General features: G+C 39.8%; 1 protein-coding gene across 7 annotated transcripts in view; it reads right to left on the bottom strand.

Moving 5' to 3' along the window:
• Nucleotides 1-9154: 9154 nt before the first annotated feature.
• Nucleotides 9155-16849, bottom strand: part of usp54a (ubiquitin specific peptidase 54a) — a 143231-nt gene continuing 135536 nt past the window's right edge. For 5 of the 7 annotated variants that reach the window (XM_041176203.1, XM_041176207.1, XM_041176209.1 and 2 more), the window contains 3 exons: nt 15160-15303; nt 14764-14953; nt 9155-11867 (listed from right to left, as the gene is read on the bottom strand). In XM_041176203.1, the coding sequence (XP_041032137.1) occupies nt 11140-11867; nt 14764-14953; nt 15160-15303 (1062 nt within the window). In that variant the 3' untranslated portion in view covers nt 9155-11139. The remainder of the gene's footprint in view (nt 11868-14763; nt 14954-15159; nt 15304-16849) is intronic. The other 2 variants (XM_041176210.1, XM_041176208.1) reach the window with 2 other exon arrangements.

Here is a 16849-nt window from a genome sequence, read left to right as displayed (position 1 = left end):
AGTAATTTAGGGGTTAACGAAAGTTCAGTTCCCACTCCTCTGTCTAACTGACACCTTTGAAACTGACTTCAATGCAAATACTAACAGCTACTGAATTTTGCCTGACAAGTTGCTGTCCTTTATAGATAAGGATGATTTCAGAGAATGGGGGGAATTGCACACACTTTGCCTGAATTTGATATAGTGGCCACACAGCCAATACAAAATTGGCAGTGTAACAAAAGCAATATTGTATTAAGCCAAAGATAAAAACAAAAAAACTGTGGATGCTGGAAATCCAAAACAAAAACAGAATTACCTGGAAAAACTCAGCAGGTCTGGCAGCATCTGTTGTTGGTGACATCTTTTGATGATCTGCTTCTATCACTGCTTGTTTGTCCCTACAACCACACCAACCCCCTCCACTTCTCTCTCTCTCCGTGCCCCCCACACACCTTAAACCAGCTTATATTTCAACTCTTTCTTGGACTCGAACTCAAGTTCTGTCAAAGGGTCATGAGGACTCGAAACGTCAACTCTTTTCTTCTCCGCCGATGCTGCCAGACCTGCTGAGTTTTTCCAGGTAATTCTGTTTTTGTTTTGTATTAAGCCAATTCTATCTTGTAGCAATGCAGGCTATCTCACACTGCCTTGGCTTCCCACCCTACTAGGTCTACCCCAAACTAGTGCAAGGCAGGTGACTTCCAATGTTAAAAAGCTAATTTATCTCATTAACCTTCCTGAATATTAACAATTTGGGTAGCATCACAAATCTCTACATGCAGAACTGCTTCCTTTGCCAACAGCCATTGTGTAACCCAATACTAATCAGCTCGTACTGCTTCTAAGTAGGTCCAGCACTTGCTGTATTACAGCGACATTATGCAGAAATGGTTTGGGCACAGATAGGAATTGGACCTATTCACAATAACACTTCTTTTTTAATATTCATTCTTGGAATTTTTTTTAAATTCGCTCCTGGGATGTGACTGTTACTGGCTAGACCCTCGTTCAGAGAAATTCACAGAGCATTTAAGAGTCAATCACATTGCTGTGGGTTTGGAGTCACATGTAGGCCAGACCAGTTAAGGACATCAGATTTCCTTCCCCAAAGGACATTAGTGAACCAGATGGGTTTTTACAACAATCGTTTCACGGTCATCATTAGACCTTTAATTCCAGATTTTTATTGAATTCAAATTTCACCATCTGCCATGGTGGGATTTGAACCCAAGTCCCCAGAACATTACCCTGGATCTCTAGAATACCAGTCAATACCACTATGCCACTGCCTGGCACCACCTTTATTATTGTCCTGAGGAGATAATGGTGAACCTCTTTACTGTGATATCTTTCACAAGGCAGTAGACTAATGGGTCACTTCAGAGGAGATTACGAGTCAACTAAAGTGTGTGATATTCCAGTCACATTTAGGGCAGACTTGGTCAATTAGTGGATCTCTTCCCTTAAGTACACTAGTGAATTAGTTAGGGCTTTTGACGCTCAGGTCATCGTGGCTCAATAGGTAGCTTTCTTGCCTGAGTCACAAAGTTCCAGGTCCAACAATTGAGCACAGAAATCAAGGCTGACATGCTGCCATCTTTCGGTTGAGATGTTAAACCGAGGCCCCAACTGCCTGCTTAGGCGGATGCAAAAGAACCCATGACATTGTTTCAAAGAACACCAGGGCAGTTCTCCCTGGTGTCCTGGCTAATATATATCCCCCAATCAACATCATAAAAACGGATAATCTGATCATTATCACATTGCTGTTTGTGGGAGTTTGCTGTCTGCATATTGTTTGTTGCATTTCCTCCATTACAACAATGACCACACCTCAAAAGGCACTTCATTGGCTGTAAAACGCTTTGAGATGTCCGAATATCATGAAAAGTGCTATATAAATGCAAGTCTTTGTTTTTCTGATTGCCATCTTCTGTCGCCACAAATGGCCAGATTTATTAAATTCAACTTTACAATTTGCCACGGTGAAAAGGGTTTGCTTGATTCCTGGGTTGTTCATCCATACATTTTTCATTGTTCAGGTAGGAAGCTAATTATTTATCCCACAGTAAAATAGATGAAGGGAGAACTAGACAGAAGCATGCACTAGTTCAGTTTACTCTTGAACTGATGGCAGTATGTAATAAATTCAAGCATATTTGAGAACATCTCTCAGAAGTTCAGCCCATTATAGGTACCAGTGACATTTATTGTGCAGTATAATGCTACTGATCCAAGGATTTGCAGCATTTGATTTGGCTGCCGTCCATCTGACACAACGAAAGATATCTCCTCATGATTACAAAAGCAAGATACTGCGGCTGCTGGAAACCTAAAATGAAACCAGAAAATGCTGGAAATACTCAGCAAATCAGGCAGCAAGAGTGCAGAGAGAAACTGTTAAAAGTTTCAAGTTGGTGACTGGCTCTATTGGTTTTAATTTCAATCTCACAGAAGTTTTATGATCTTAAATATTTGGCTGAAGGCAAACAATATGTTCTGGCGATAGAACAGCCAGGAACCTTAACTTTGTTTCTCTCCCCAAAGATGATTGCTGTTTCTATTTCTTCTATTAAATAGTTTTAAATTGGAAAACTTAGGTAAAGATCAGATAAATGACGGTGAAACGGAGGAGAATAGGAGTCACTAGAAAATAAATGAACAAGTGTGGATGACAGTGGCCTTGGGTTATAAAAGCCTGTGATAGGTGAGATGAAGGGAATACCGAGGAAGGTATGAAGTTCCACAGTCTTGAAATTCTTCAAAGCAACAAGGGAGTAAGATTCACTGAAACTTGAGTATTAAGCAAAAAAACGAAGAAAAAATGTTGCTGCTGTGACAGAGAATGTAAAGTGGGAGAAGGGTCCCATCAACAAGCACACACACCCATGCCTGTTTTTAAAATTAGACCAGCTTACAATTTAGATGATCAATTGAAAATCAACCATTCTTACACAAAGTAAGGATTATGGCAAACCGTATAACAGTGACCTTCATTTTTCTCAAAGGAACCAATAATTGTACAATGTAATTGTCAAAACTCCCAAGACAAAATTTCAGTTATTCTGTCATGACAAACCAGTGACTGATGATAAAAAACAGTAAGTACTTTGTATTTTATTGGCAAGGCTAGTGGTTTCATTTCACTGAAATACAGATAAAATGACAATGCACATTCCTAAACACCAGTCAGTAGTTCCCACAAGAAGTTTGACTGATTCAATCACCTTGATCAGTGTTGCAGATGCTGACCTAATAAATTACACCCAGTCACAGGTGGAAAGAAGTGACAATCATAGTGTATTCTTCCTGTTTTTCCAAGCTGAGAAATGCTGATTAGAAACAGTCTACATACTTTTTTTCTAAAACGTTATCCTCTTGCAGTTTCCAGTGGCTGCACTGGAGTGAATGTTCATTAAGAAGTCTACATAAGAGACTGTTGACACTGACATTTTTAAACTTTATTTCCATCGATCTGTATAGGGAATCATCCAACCAACAGCTGGTACTGTAATTGAATGTTGTTTCAATGAACTGTATGTAAAATTAGGACATTTGAATTTTACATCCTAAATAAAGTCATTTCCTATGAGTGTGTGATCATGTGCCCGTACATATATTTCTATATAAGAGTATCTTTTCTTTATGGTTATGTTATTGTTCTCAATTCGTACTGAGTTCCTATTGTGAAGAGGGTGTTTCTCCCACAGTAAGCTGATCAATGTTTCTGAAACAAAAAATTATGAAACAAAAGGCTATCTCAAATGACGATTAAATTTGTCATGTCACTTTTTACTGTAATACAAAGAGGTTATTTTGTAAAATATAACTCCCCATAAAATCATGCACCATGGAATTACCATTCAGCCCATCGTGCCCATGCAGGATGCTTGAAAAGTTCACTGACATTTATATGATCCTCAGTAGAGGGACTTTTAAAAAAATATCCATTTCAGGAAACCTGCTAAGGGCTGGATGTTCATTTCCACAGTGTGGAATGATGGCCAACAAATAGATCCCTAAATAACTGCACTGATCAAAATCTGTCAACATTCAAAGTCCAAAGTCATGGGGAGGGCAGTTCACAGATTCTACTGCCTGCTGAGAGTTCAGCTCAAGACATCAATGCCAAATCTAATGCCTGACTTGGCTGACCCATATGAGGATATGGGAGATGAAGGTCAGAGCCAGTTAAAACATTCTTTAAATAGAAAACCTTATGAGGGAGCAGGCGGAGGGGAACCCTGACGAAAGAAATGTCTCAAGGGATCTGTAGCTTTGAAGGAAATCTTGACTCTTTAGTGATAAGATGCACAGCAGTGGAGGATTTAAGAACAAATTGAGAACTTCTTGAAAATGAATTGGGCAGCGTACGTCTACTCACCCAATGTGGTTAATGTAAAACTGTGTAGTTTATGAAGTTGAACTTCATCAGGATGTAGCAAATCCTAGATAGAAATCCACATTCTCACCAACATATCGATCATTCTTTGGAAAGTTTGAGCTGACTCTTGTACAAGGCAAATATTCTGTTACAGTGTTAGCACCCACTGATATTCTTAGGACACATGGCTGAGTCGGACCAGCATCCAATGCTTTGCTCAGCCTCAACTTTACTGAACAGGAGTTGAAATTGAAAATGGAATTGACAAGGTGATTCTGATAAAGAAAATGCTGGAACCAATAGTGAGAGATTGCTTCTTATGACCAGAACTAATGCCATATTCCAGGGTGAAGCTCAGACACAGCATAGGATTGGGGAAGAGGAGAGGTAAGGGAAAAAAAGATCATTTACTTTTCTGCAAGCAAATTTCATAAATGAACAGGAGCCTTGTTGTATTTGGAAAGCTCCGGAATAAAAGTAAAATTGAAATTTCTATTTACAATAGATAAACCCTGCATAGAATTTAAAGCTAATAATTTTAAGATACAATAAGCTACAAAATTACCAGGTTCAATTTTGCCTGCATTAAACTGTACAAGATCAGCATGAGAAATTAATGATATATTTGAACAAAATCTTGCTTCACATTACTGGCAGATTCTATTTAATTTATTAACATTACACAATGTACATTTGATTTCCTTAAACTAATCAGGCCATATAAAATCTTGGAAAAGACTGTGGTAAGGGAATGGAACAGTGATCCGAACCATGGTATATTACTCTCCCTGAGGTAATGAAAGTAGCAACGAAGCAGCTACTCAAATATTAAGCAACAAATTTTCCATGGAAACTGATGAATTACTTTACATTTGCAAGATGCCTCCGTACAATTATCCATTACAATCCCACTCTCTTCACCACTTCAAAGGTATCTCCACAATCTCCACTATGCTGCTCCTTTTCTTGGTCTGGAGTACACTCTGGGCCCAAACTAACCAAACTTCAGTATGACGAACATGCTGTACTTCCTTCACTTGCACTTATAGGGGCGCAGAGAATAAAAGCAAGAAAATTAAATAAACCATTACAAATCACTGCTTAAACCTTAATTGGAATATTGTGTCCAATTCTGGGTGTCACACATTCAGAAGGATAACAAGCCACTGGAGAGGACGTAATTTACCAATATGATACCAGGCATGGAGGTCTTCATTCATGTGGACAGACTCCTTGGAGTAGAAGCAATTAAGGAGAGATTTAACAGCAGGATTCAAAATTAGGAGGGCTTTTGATTAAAGGAAATAGGAGGAACTGTTTTCACTGGTATCCAGAGCCATAGATTTATGATAATTGGCAAAAGAACCAGAGTCGACTTGAGGATGCATAGTCGAAGCACTGGGTTATCACAGGATTGTTATAGCACAAAGAAGGCCATTCAGCCCATTACTGCAGGAGTTCCTCAGGGTAATGTCCCAGGTCCAACCATCTTCAGCTGCTTCATCAACGGCCTTCCTTCCATCATGAGGTCAGAAGTGGGGATGTTCGCTGATGATTGCACAATGTTCAGCACCATTTTTGACTCCTCAAATACTGAAGCAGTCCATGTCCAAATGCAGCAAGACCTGGACTATATCCAGACTTGGGCTGACAAGTGGCAAATAATGTTTGTGCCACACAAGTGCCAGGCAATGACCATTTCCAACAAGAGAGAATCTAACCATCACCCTTGACATTCAATGGCATCCCCATTGCTGAATCCCCCACTATCAACATCCTGGATGTTACCATTGACCAGAAAACTGAACTGGACTAGTCATACAAATACTGTAGCTATAAGAGCAGATTAGAAGCTAGGAATCCTGCAGCAAGTAACTCACCTCCTGACTCCCCAAAGCCTGTCCACCATCTACAAGGCACAGGTCAGGAGTGTGAAGGATACTCCCCACTTGCCTGGATGTGCAGCTCCAACAACACTCAAGAAGCTTGACACCATCTAGAACAAAGCAGCCTGCTGAATGGCACTCCATCCACAAACATTCACTCCCTCCACCACCGACGCACAGTGGCAGCAGTGTGTACTATCTACAAGATGCACTGCAGGAATTCACCAAGGCCCCTTAGACAGCACAATCCAAACCCACAACCACTACCATCTAGAAGGACAAGGGTAGCAGACACATGGGAACACCACCACCTTCAAGTTCCCCTCCAAGTCATCCTGACTTGGAAACATGCCCCATTCCTTCACTGTCGCTCAGTCAAAATCCTGGAACTCCCTCCCTGATAGCGCTGTGGGTGTACCTACAGCACATGGGCTTGCAGCGGTTCAAGAAGGCAGCTCACCACCACCTTCTCAAGGACAATTAGGGACGGGCAACAAATGTGGGCCTAGTCAGCAAGGCCCACACCTCATGAATGAATAAAAATGTCTGCAGTGGTTCTCGGAATGAGCAATTTGCCTAGTGCCATTTCCTTATCTTCTCCCCCATTATCCTGCATATTCTTTCTTTTCAGATAACAATCTAATTCCCTTTTGAATGCCTCAATTGAACCTGCCTCCACCACACTCTCAGGCAGTGCATTCCATACCCCCAACCACTTGCTGCGTGAAAAAGTTTCTCCTCTTGTCGCCTTTACTTCTTTTGCCAATTACTTTAAATCTGTGCCCTCTCATTCTTGATCCTTTCACGAGTGGAAGCAGTTTCTCCCTATTTACTCTGTCCGGACCCCTCATGATTTTGAATACTTCTGTCAAATGTCCTCTCTTCTCTTCTCCAAGGAAAACAGTCCCTGCTTCTCTAACTGAAGTTCCTCATTCCTGGAACCGTTCTCATGATTCTTTCCCACACACTCCAATTCTTTCACATCTTTCCTAAAGTGTGGTGCCCAGAACTGGACACAATACTCCAGCTGAAGCTGAATTAGTGTCTTACACAAGTTCAACATAACCTCCTTGCTCTTGTGCTCGATGTCCTATTGTCATCACAATTGTAATGTAGGGAAACAGACTGACACAGTAAAGTCTCACAAACAGCAAAGAGACTGTTTTAATTTGTTTTAGTGGTATTGGTTGAGGGATGAATGCTGACCATGACAGTGTGGAGTACTCTCCTGCTCTTCTTCAAAAATAGTGCCATGGGATCTTTTACATCCACCTGAGGGAGCAGACAGGGCCTCAGTCTCATCTGAAAGGTGGCATCTCCGTCAGTGCAGCATTAATGTGTCAGCCAGTCTTTGTGGTGGAACTTTTTAACTCTGAGGTAAGTATTACCACTGAATCTCAGCTGACATCTTAAAACATCGTGTGGCTGCTCATTCCACCTACGGCTTTACTTTTCCTCAGTGTCTTATTTATAAACAGATATTAAATGCAGTTTATGAGGTCAAAGTTTGTGGAAAAATGGTCCATTGGCATTTACAATTTTGATAGCCCAGTAAACACAGATCATAAAGGTAGATAGCAAGTCATTAAACTCTTTATTAGTTATGTGCCACTTTCATTGCCCTAATGGTTGCTACAGTATGCCATTGCCTCCCAAAGGGGGCTGGGGTGGGGAAGAGAGGAAGTTGTGCCAAATATCAATCAACTAAACACAAGTTCAAGTGCTAATGTGGTTTTTCTGCTCAAGCACATATTGGAATTTTTTGTACATTTCTTCCTAATCACCTGGATCCAACAGTATATGGTTCAATTACCAGTCTCCCTAAAACTTCTTGCAGATTAGTTATTAGGAGGACACTTGCGTTCCAAATCACCCCACCCAACACACTGGAGTATTCTGACTACAACTGTGGTGAGCAATTTTAGAACTCTGACCTGCAGCTCAAGCATTGAAAGAAAAGAGGAGCACTGCATTGTGCTACTCACATTTATGTTTTTTTTTAAGAATATAACAAAAGTAAATTTATCTCAACTGGCTGTGCAAATGATTTAAAAATGCATAGAACTGACTATGGAAATTGATTATAGGTAAAATTTACTTTGATTATTATAATGTGCTAATTTGTAACCTTTATCAATTTTTCCTCTTGAGTTCTGATTCAGATTTTAGCCCTTGTATCATTAAGGACCAATCCTTTGGCTTTCCAAATAATCTAGGCTGATATTTCAATATAAAACAGACGGAGCATTGCCTTGTCAGACATGCTTTCTTTCAGCGAAGATTTGAACCAAGGCAGTGTCTAGTGCTCTAAATACTTAGAAAACATCCCATCACACTAAACAAAGAACAGGAGAGTTCTAAGACCATAAGACATAGGAGCAGAAATTAGGCCATTCGGCCCATTGAGTCTGCTCCGCCATTCAATCATGGCTGATAAGTTTCTCAACCCCATTCTCCTGCCTTCTCCCCGTAACCTTTGATCCCCATACCAATCAAGAACCTATCTATCTCGGTCTTAAATACACTCAATAAAATCAGACCTCAATCAACACCATCAAGAAGAAATTAACTTGACATTTACACTTATACTGTTTGTGGAACCTTGCTGAGAAAATTGGTCGTCATGTTGCCCTGCAGAACAGCAGTGCCTAACATCAAAAGTAATTAATTAGCTGTGAAGAACCTTTGGATGACATGAAGGGTGCTTTACAAATGCAAGACCTTTCTTTACTTTATCATCTGTGTGGTTCAGTTACTCAGCAAATAAACCTCCTCAGATAGCGAAGGAACAAACTATTGTAGCAATTCCCATTGTCTCAATTTACTGAGTGAAGAAAAAAAAGAGATGTTTTCATCTTAAACCTTTTACTCATCATCAGGCTTAAAACAACGACAGGCCCAATTATTAGCACATTTGGATACTTTATTGCAAAAATATGAGTCGCATTTTCTAGCACTGCAATTAAATACCAATAGGTACAGAAATTTTCGAATTCACATTTCATTGGCTGTAAAAGCTGTACACATTTTAACAGTAATACATTAGCAAGAATATCAAGCTTTTACTAAGCAGACAAGTATGAAATTACAGTAAAAATCTGTAAACAGTTTTCTACAATAAAATCTCTTAATCCCACATCTGTACACCTATAACTTATCATTGGGAGTTCTTATAGGATATACACAAGGGTGTGAATGGCCCGGTACTCACTGCAGGAAAGTACCTCTCAATACCCGTTCACCAGCGGCATGATCAACATCATGAATCTGCAGACATTACAACAGCATTTACTGGTGACATTTCACATGGATCTTCAGCAGTTCTGGATACTGGCAAGTCACTACGAACTTTACAGGCTGCCACAAATAAAAATCAGAATCATACACATTATAAAAATAACAGATGAGTAGAAGGAAATTAAAGGCAATCAGAGTCAGAGCTCATGTGGGCCCGCAACTGGAGCTTTACTCTGATGGATGAAGTCCTCTAAATATGACTGTCTTGCTGCCTTGTAACATCCTTCCAACTATCCAATTTTCATACATCAAAACTAATTTTTCCCAATTTCTCACACCACCGCACTCATGCCCAGTGACCAGGTACACACGTACTTCTTCAGTCATTAAATTTTAACCTGCATCCTTCATTTTATTTTTTACAGCAGCTTCTCATCTCTGGTGGCCCTCAGTGAAACAGTACCTATGTGCTGTCTCTCACATCAGACCTACAATCAAGTAGAATTTCAATTATATACATATATATGGGACAGTGAACACACTATCAAGGTGTCTTTCATGTGGGCAGTCATAACAGATACATTTTAGCTCCTTCATGTGTGATATAGAAAAAACAATTTGTTCACAGATGATAAGTACAAGCACTACCTCAGGCTGCAACCAAATTAGAACTACAATTGAATTAAACCTACACTGTAAGGTGAATTATTTTGTGTATTGTTCATCTTTAAACTCCTTTCAGCCCAAGAACTGACAAAACAAAGTTGCTGCAGGTGAAGCTAACAATAATTTCCCATGCAGACACTCCACTTCATTGAAATAATTAATAGGGTTCAGCGGCAGAACAGCCAAAACACGACTTACAGAAGCTTAATGGATCTATGCAATTCCTCTCCCCACTCTTTTAGTGGAACTTGATTATATTAAATGGTGAATGCCTTTACTAAAATAGCAGAGAGAGCAATTTCAGTGGAACATAAGCTGGGATCCTGCTGCATAAGTTTAAGGTCACCTTTAACAACTTTTGAGATGTTGGAACCATCGAGTTTTAAACAGAATTTGAGGTATTGATTAAAATACAATGTTAGAGTGGCCTGCTGGTATTTATTCTCATACATAACATTTAACTTGATAGAAATGGAATGAGTTAAATGGATTATTAAATTGTCTTCACTACAATTACATCCGAAAATACCTGTTGCAACTTGACATGTAAACCACAAGTGGTATTCAGATCATTGTACTGCAGTGCAGAACACTGCACATTTTATATCAGTGTAAAGATCCAAAGTAATAGTGTTGCTAGGACTGTGATACAGCAAAAATCAATTCTGCATATCCACAGGAGAGCAGTGCAGTTATTACATCCAGCATCAGAACTTTAAACACAATTCCTAACTAATAACTGAAAAGAAATGTCAGGTTTTATAATTTAAATACATTCAATCTTTAGCCATCATCATTTTTCATTTATACTAACCCATAAATGAACACTTTTAATTTTCAACATCACAGTTACTAAGTGATCAGTGTTACAGTGTTAACCTCAGGTTAGTGGCAGTACCAGTGTTTAGTATAAGCATGAGCCTACTTTAAGATAAATGCTTCTGAGACGATCATTGGTTTTGGCTGACCTTGATCACAAAGGGGTCAGTGTTGTGGCTTAAACCGTGCCATGTATGCAGTACAGTTCTTGCAATAGACCATGGTTGCATCGATAAACACCTGCTGGCATAGAGCACACTGACGCCGCCTGGTGCCTGACTGTGGAGAGGTCTGTTCGGTCATTGGCCGCCTGATATATACACCAGTACCGCTGGTCCTTGAACTAGAATGAGGGACCAAATACTTCCTCTCACTAGGCTGAGGATGAGTATAAATTGTCTTCCGCCAATCCTCATCTGGAGGAACGTCAAGACGGACTGGACCTGGAGTGTTGGAGTGTGAAGACTTGTAAGGGGATTTTTGAAGATTTAAGGTATTTGCCACGTTGTTTTTTGGAAAAATGTTTTGACCAGCGCCATGCACAGGTCTGTGATGCACAGCAAAATGGTCAGAGTGACCATAACTATTGCGTACCTCAGTCCTAGTCTGGTGCGGGAGCCTGCTCAACCCTGTTATGCTGGATGGATCTCTGCAAAGTTGCTCAACTTTTCTTTTGTCTGGCAGAACAGTTTGGTTGCTGTGAGTCAATCTCTGCTTGAATGCATTCTTATTCTCAACATGCATCTGGTCTTTTCTGATGGGTCTCTGTCCTTTGGCCCAACTCTTCTGAAAGCGTGGCAGTGTTCCATAATTTACTGCAACACTCTGGTAGTTCTCATGGTTGAGAGCTTCACCCCGGTCAAACACAGCCAGAAATTTTTCGATGTTCTTGTCTGCTTTCACAAAAAATAGAGGAAGTTTAGCTCGTAAAATTACTGGGAATTTTGATTAGGGACAAAACTGCATTAACTATACATTCAAAAATCCAGAACAAGAACTTTCATATAGATTCCTAGTCATCCACTGTAATTTTGGTAGAAAGCTTGGAGAAATGACTGACCCAAATGATCTTCTGCCAAAGTTCAGGCAGAACATAAGAATCCTCACAGAAATTCCAACCGTAGTCTGCATTTTGTACACATACATTTATTTTCAAGTCATGAAACATATTTTTATCAAGACACCATTTTCTCCACAAGTTGTTTCTCTGAATTAGTGCAAATCATTGTCTTTTTATGCATCTTATCAGAGATTTTACCACCAGTTTCTTGCTGAATCTGGCTTAAAGTCTTCAGTACAGAGCTGCCTGTTACTGTAGTGTTAGGTGTCTGTTACTGTCTTAGATATGAGCACAACATTTTGCCTGCGTTTATATTATTTGCAGATGTTAAACCAATTAAAAACAAGACACTGTTCAAGTCCTTCACTTTCACAAATTGCCTTTTAAATGACATCAATGGCCCTGCAGATCAACAACATTCATTACTCATCTTCAGCATTGAAGGAGACTTTTTGGACTATTACACCAACACTGGTTCTCAGAAAGAGCTGCCCACTTAGCTACAGTATCTCGCCCTTTCTCTGTATCCTTTCAAATTTATCATTTTCAAACATTCATTCACTTCCATTTGACAAATCATGATTAATCCTGTTTCCACCAGTGTTTCAAGTGCAGCATTTCATGTTCTGACAAACCTGTATTTAAAAACACTTCTCCTAAGCCCACCGCCCCACCTTGATCTTTTAATTATATATCGGCTCACTGAACACTGGAAATATTTTTCTCTATTCATTCACTCTCATAACATTGAGCAACTTAATTAGATCTCCTCAGTTTCTCTGTTGTAGTGAAGGGAGCCCTAGTTTCTTTCATCTTAACCCATATTTAAAGTTTCTCATCGCTGGCCCCATCTTAGTGAATCTCTGTCTATATAGCCTCGACATCCTTTTTAAAGTATTTTAAAAATTGTTTTATAAGATCCCAGTGGTAGCAATTTCAGAGTACAAAAGAACACAAGAGATAGGAGGAGGAGTAGACTAAACTGCCTGTCTAGCCTGCTCCGCCATTCAATATGATCATGGCTTATCTTGGTTTTCAATTCCATTTTCCCTCCCATTCACCATATCCCTGAAAGACCAAAATTCTGTTATTATCAGCCTTAAATGTATTCTCTGGGGTAGAGAATTCCAAAGATTCACAACCATTGGAGTGAAGTAATTTCTCCTCTTCTCAGTCCTAAACAATCAGCCCCTTATTTTGAGGCCATGCCCATGTTTTAGATTCCCCAGCCAGTAGAAATAATCTTCCAGTGTCTAGTCTGTCAGGTCCCTTCGAAATCTGGTATGTTTTAATGAGATCACCTCTCATTCTTCTAGACTGAAAAGAATATGGATCCAATTTACTGAGCCTCTCATCATAGGACAACCCTCTCATCCCAGGGACCAATCCTGTGAATCTTCATTACACTGCCTCTAAAGCAAGTGCATCCTTCCTTAAACACGGAGACCAAAACTGCACACACTACTCCAGGTGTGGTCTCACCAAAGCCCTGCATTACTGTAGCAAGACTTACTTATTCTTGTACTCCAATTCCTTTTCAAGTAGACAAACAATTCTAATCAACCCCTGTATTCTATAACATTACATCCAGTTACAATGCATCAGATTTAACACATTGCAAACCTGTGATCTTTTGTTCTCGGTTATTCAATAATTTTATATCTATACGCAGTTTTTGTTTGTCCGAACTATTTTGATTGATTGAATGTTGATTCAGGGAAATTTTGTACATGTGGGATGACACTGGCTAAATATTATAACGTTTTACAGCCCTGAAAAACGGGAGACATTTCAACTTCTTCCGACAAATGGAAGCTGAGATCAGAAAATGTGAGGAACGGAGCTCGAAGCTGGGTCTGTTCATCCACTCAAAAAAGAGCCTTACTTTTCTGTGAATTTTAGTTAGCGATTGCTGCTTTGAGGTTTGGATGCTCTGATGTATCGACTAGAGCGTGTGTCATATACAGCTGCCAACAGTTGCTGAAGGCGGCGGGGCAAAGGGTGTTAGTGGAGAAAAAGAACAGCTGAAAGTATGGGTAACACGACAACAAAGCTACCCTGGCTGAAGGGATTGGTGGGTGTAGGGACAGGAGGAGTGGTAGGTGATATGGGAGTGGGGACAGTAAGGGGGGAAGGGGAAGGCATAGGAGATGCGGAATGGGGGAGAAGGACAGCATAGAAAGAAGAGGTGAGATGGAAGATGTGATGAGGGTGATTGAGAAGGATGAAAGGATGGGATGGAGATGATTGAAAAGGATGGGATGACGTAGAATGGGGATGGGGATTTTAAGAAGTACTTTTACAATAAAGACACTAACTTCACTACAAATATTTTGCAGGTCTCTTCTAGTATTACTCTAGTATAAAAACTGCAAATGCCATGAATCTATCAGAAATTATAGTGTATTAATGTTTTTCAAATTACTGCCATTTGCTGAATATGGATATTATAATTATAAAGCCTTGGTGCTTGGTGGAATCAATGTTATCCGGAGCACTTATTGCCAGTAAACAACAAAACAGTCTTACATTGTAAAATACAATCACCTTGCAAAGTCATTCTGCCAGCAACTTCATTACCATGTTGCTAATTTCATGTTTGAAGAGCAGCTCAGATAACAATACAACATGGAAGGGAAATAGCCAGACAAGGAAAGACAGTCCTGCAACCTTACACACTATGGATAAGTGCACACAAAAGGAGATACAAGTAGAGAAGCCAAGATTACCTGATGCTCTGTTTGCCTCACCAGCCTTGTTTGGCCACAATGGATCAGACGAAAGGTGCTGTGATAGGTTGGGGTGGTGCTGAGGGAAAGAGGTTAACACATGAGGATCATGGGAGGGAGCTTGGAATGTGGGCAAGGAAGAGGAACTGACCGATCTTTTCTGAGGCTCCGCGTGTTTTCCTGTTGTTTCCTTGCAACATAAATGGACATGACTGTTATATGCAGAGACTTTCCGTAATGACAGAAAGAAAAAAAAAAATTGCCTCAAATTTATTCCCCTAAACCTCTTCTACAATGTCATGCAACTCACTAAGGGTTCATTAAGATGCTAACACTCGCGCACAAAACATGTTCTCGCATTTACAGGTCCAAAATTGCTGTAGGAAGTTTACTTACAACACTGTGAGAAGTACCCACAGGATTATCTCTGTTAGCAAGAATGGTTCCACTCAGGCTGCGAGCAATACGACGGAAATTCTCTGCACTGTAATCATCATTTTCCTCATTTTCTCTTGGACCAAATTCATTGAATTGCATCATCTAAGGTTAGAGGATAAAAATAAATGAGATCGATTTAACACTAATAGCCAGGAGTGGAAGTTATACAGCAAAGCAAAATATATGCCCTTTCAAATTCAGGAGCTAAGAATAAATCCAACAAAAGCTAAAGAAATTCTGTCATTTATATTGGTCAAAAATGAATTTAACAGTAAACTTCACTAAATATGGCAGAACTTACATTGAAAGGAAGCATCCAAATCGTGGACAATTGGAGAACAGTTCAAAAGGTTACATCTTGGGAAAAGTTTGAATTACAGCTGGATCATGTATTAACTAATTTGATTGCTTTATGCATGTTGTAGGCCTGAGGCCTGCAATCGTTACTTTCTGCAATTTTATATTTTTGCATTTTATTGCTGTTCTGCTCTTGATTTTAAGAGAACCTGTTTAAGCCTGTATTGAATTTAAAAGTTAGTTTTTAAATCAAGGTCTACAAATTAAGTGTGATTGTACTTTAAGTTAAATAATTAATCAATAGTAATCAGTAGTGATATTATTAACTGTGGACTTATTTTTTCCCCAAGGCTTTGTTGTTATACTGATCAGGCCATGTTCACACCTGCTGTTTTGTCCAAACTACTGTTTTTCCTTTTTGTGCTAGAAATGCCAAAATAAAAGTTGCTTTCTATTTGTTTAACAGGAATCAATTCTTCTTGCATTCGATGGTCCTTGATCTCCAAGCCAGGGCAGTGGATAACCTTGCACATGGGGTAGTCAACTATGGAGTTTGATTGATGGACAGTATAACTTGATTGATGGCAGGTGAGAAACACCATCAAAGAGATGTGTAATCAGCCTGAATATTGCAAAATCTGCAAACCTTGCAGTGCCTGAGGGGAATTTGATAAGGACTCATGATTGTCAGACTTATGTTTTAAGAGAGTCTTGAGGGAAGCCTTGCAAGAGTAGAATGGAGCCAGAAATTGAGCTTAAAGGGGCACAGCATCCAGCATTTAGGGCTGCAGCAGGAGTGGAATAGTCAACCACCGAAGGCTACAGAGGAAGGGGCATTGATGGGAGTGACTGGCCAAAGAGTCCATCCCTTGCAAGGTTCTTCGTTGACTTAGTGATGTAAGAACCAAGGGGAATTGTAACATTTTAAGGAACTGTCCAATTTGGGATTGTTTTACCACTTTGAGGCACTGTCTTCAACTGACCAATTTCGGGTTACCATTTATGCCACAATAAAGTTGTCTTTCTTCCTTTCTCTTTAACGAAGTTATCATTTGTTTTCATGCATTATTTGCTACGTGTCACTCATTCCTGTTCCAAGTACAGCTCTGAGCCGAAGTGAAACTCCACAAGGGACTCAATGTAAACCCTGGTGGCATATAATGCAATAGAATAGCAAGCTCTTAACCTTGATTCACCTAGTCAATAGTTATAACTGGTTCTTCAGCAGCCTTTAGATAGATTCTTCATGCTGATGCAGTGCTTCATTTCTGCAGGTGCGTGATAAGGAGACCGCCCATTAAAACGCTGTTTGTATTGCCCAGTCGAGCAAGAGCTAACCATAGCTTTCCCA

This window comes from Carcharodon carcharias, chromosome 28, assembly GCF_017639515.1.
Source record: "Carcharodon carcharias isolate sCarCar2 chromosome 28, sCarCar2.pri, whole genome shotgun sequence".
Taxonomy (NCBI): Eukaryota; Metazoa; Chordata; class Chondrichthyes; order Lamniformes; family Lamnidae; genus Carcharodon; species Carcharodon carcharias.
Note: the sequence above shows the minus strand (reverse complement) of the source record. Positions and strands in the feature narration are given on the sequence as shown.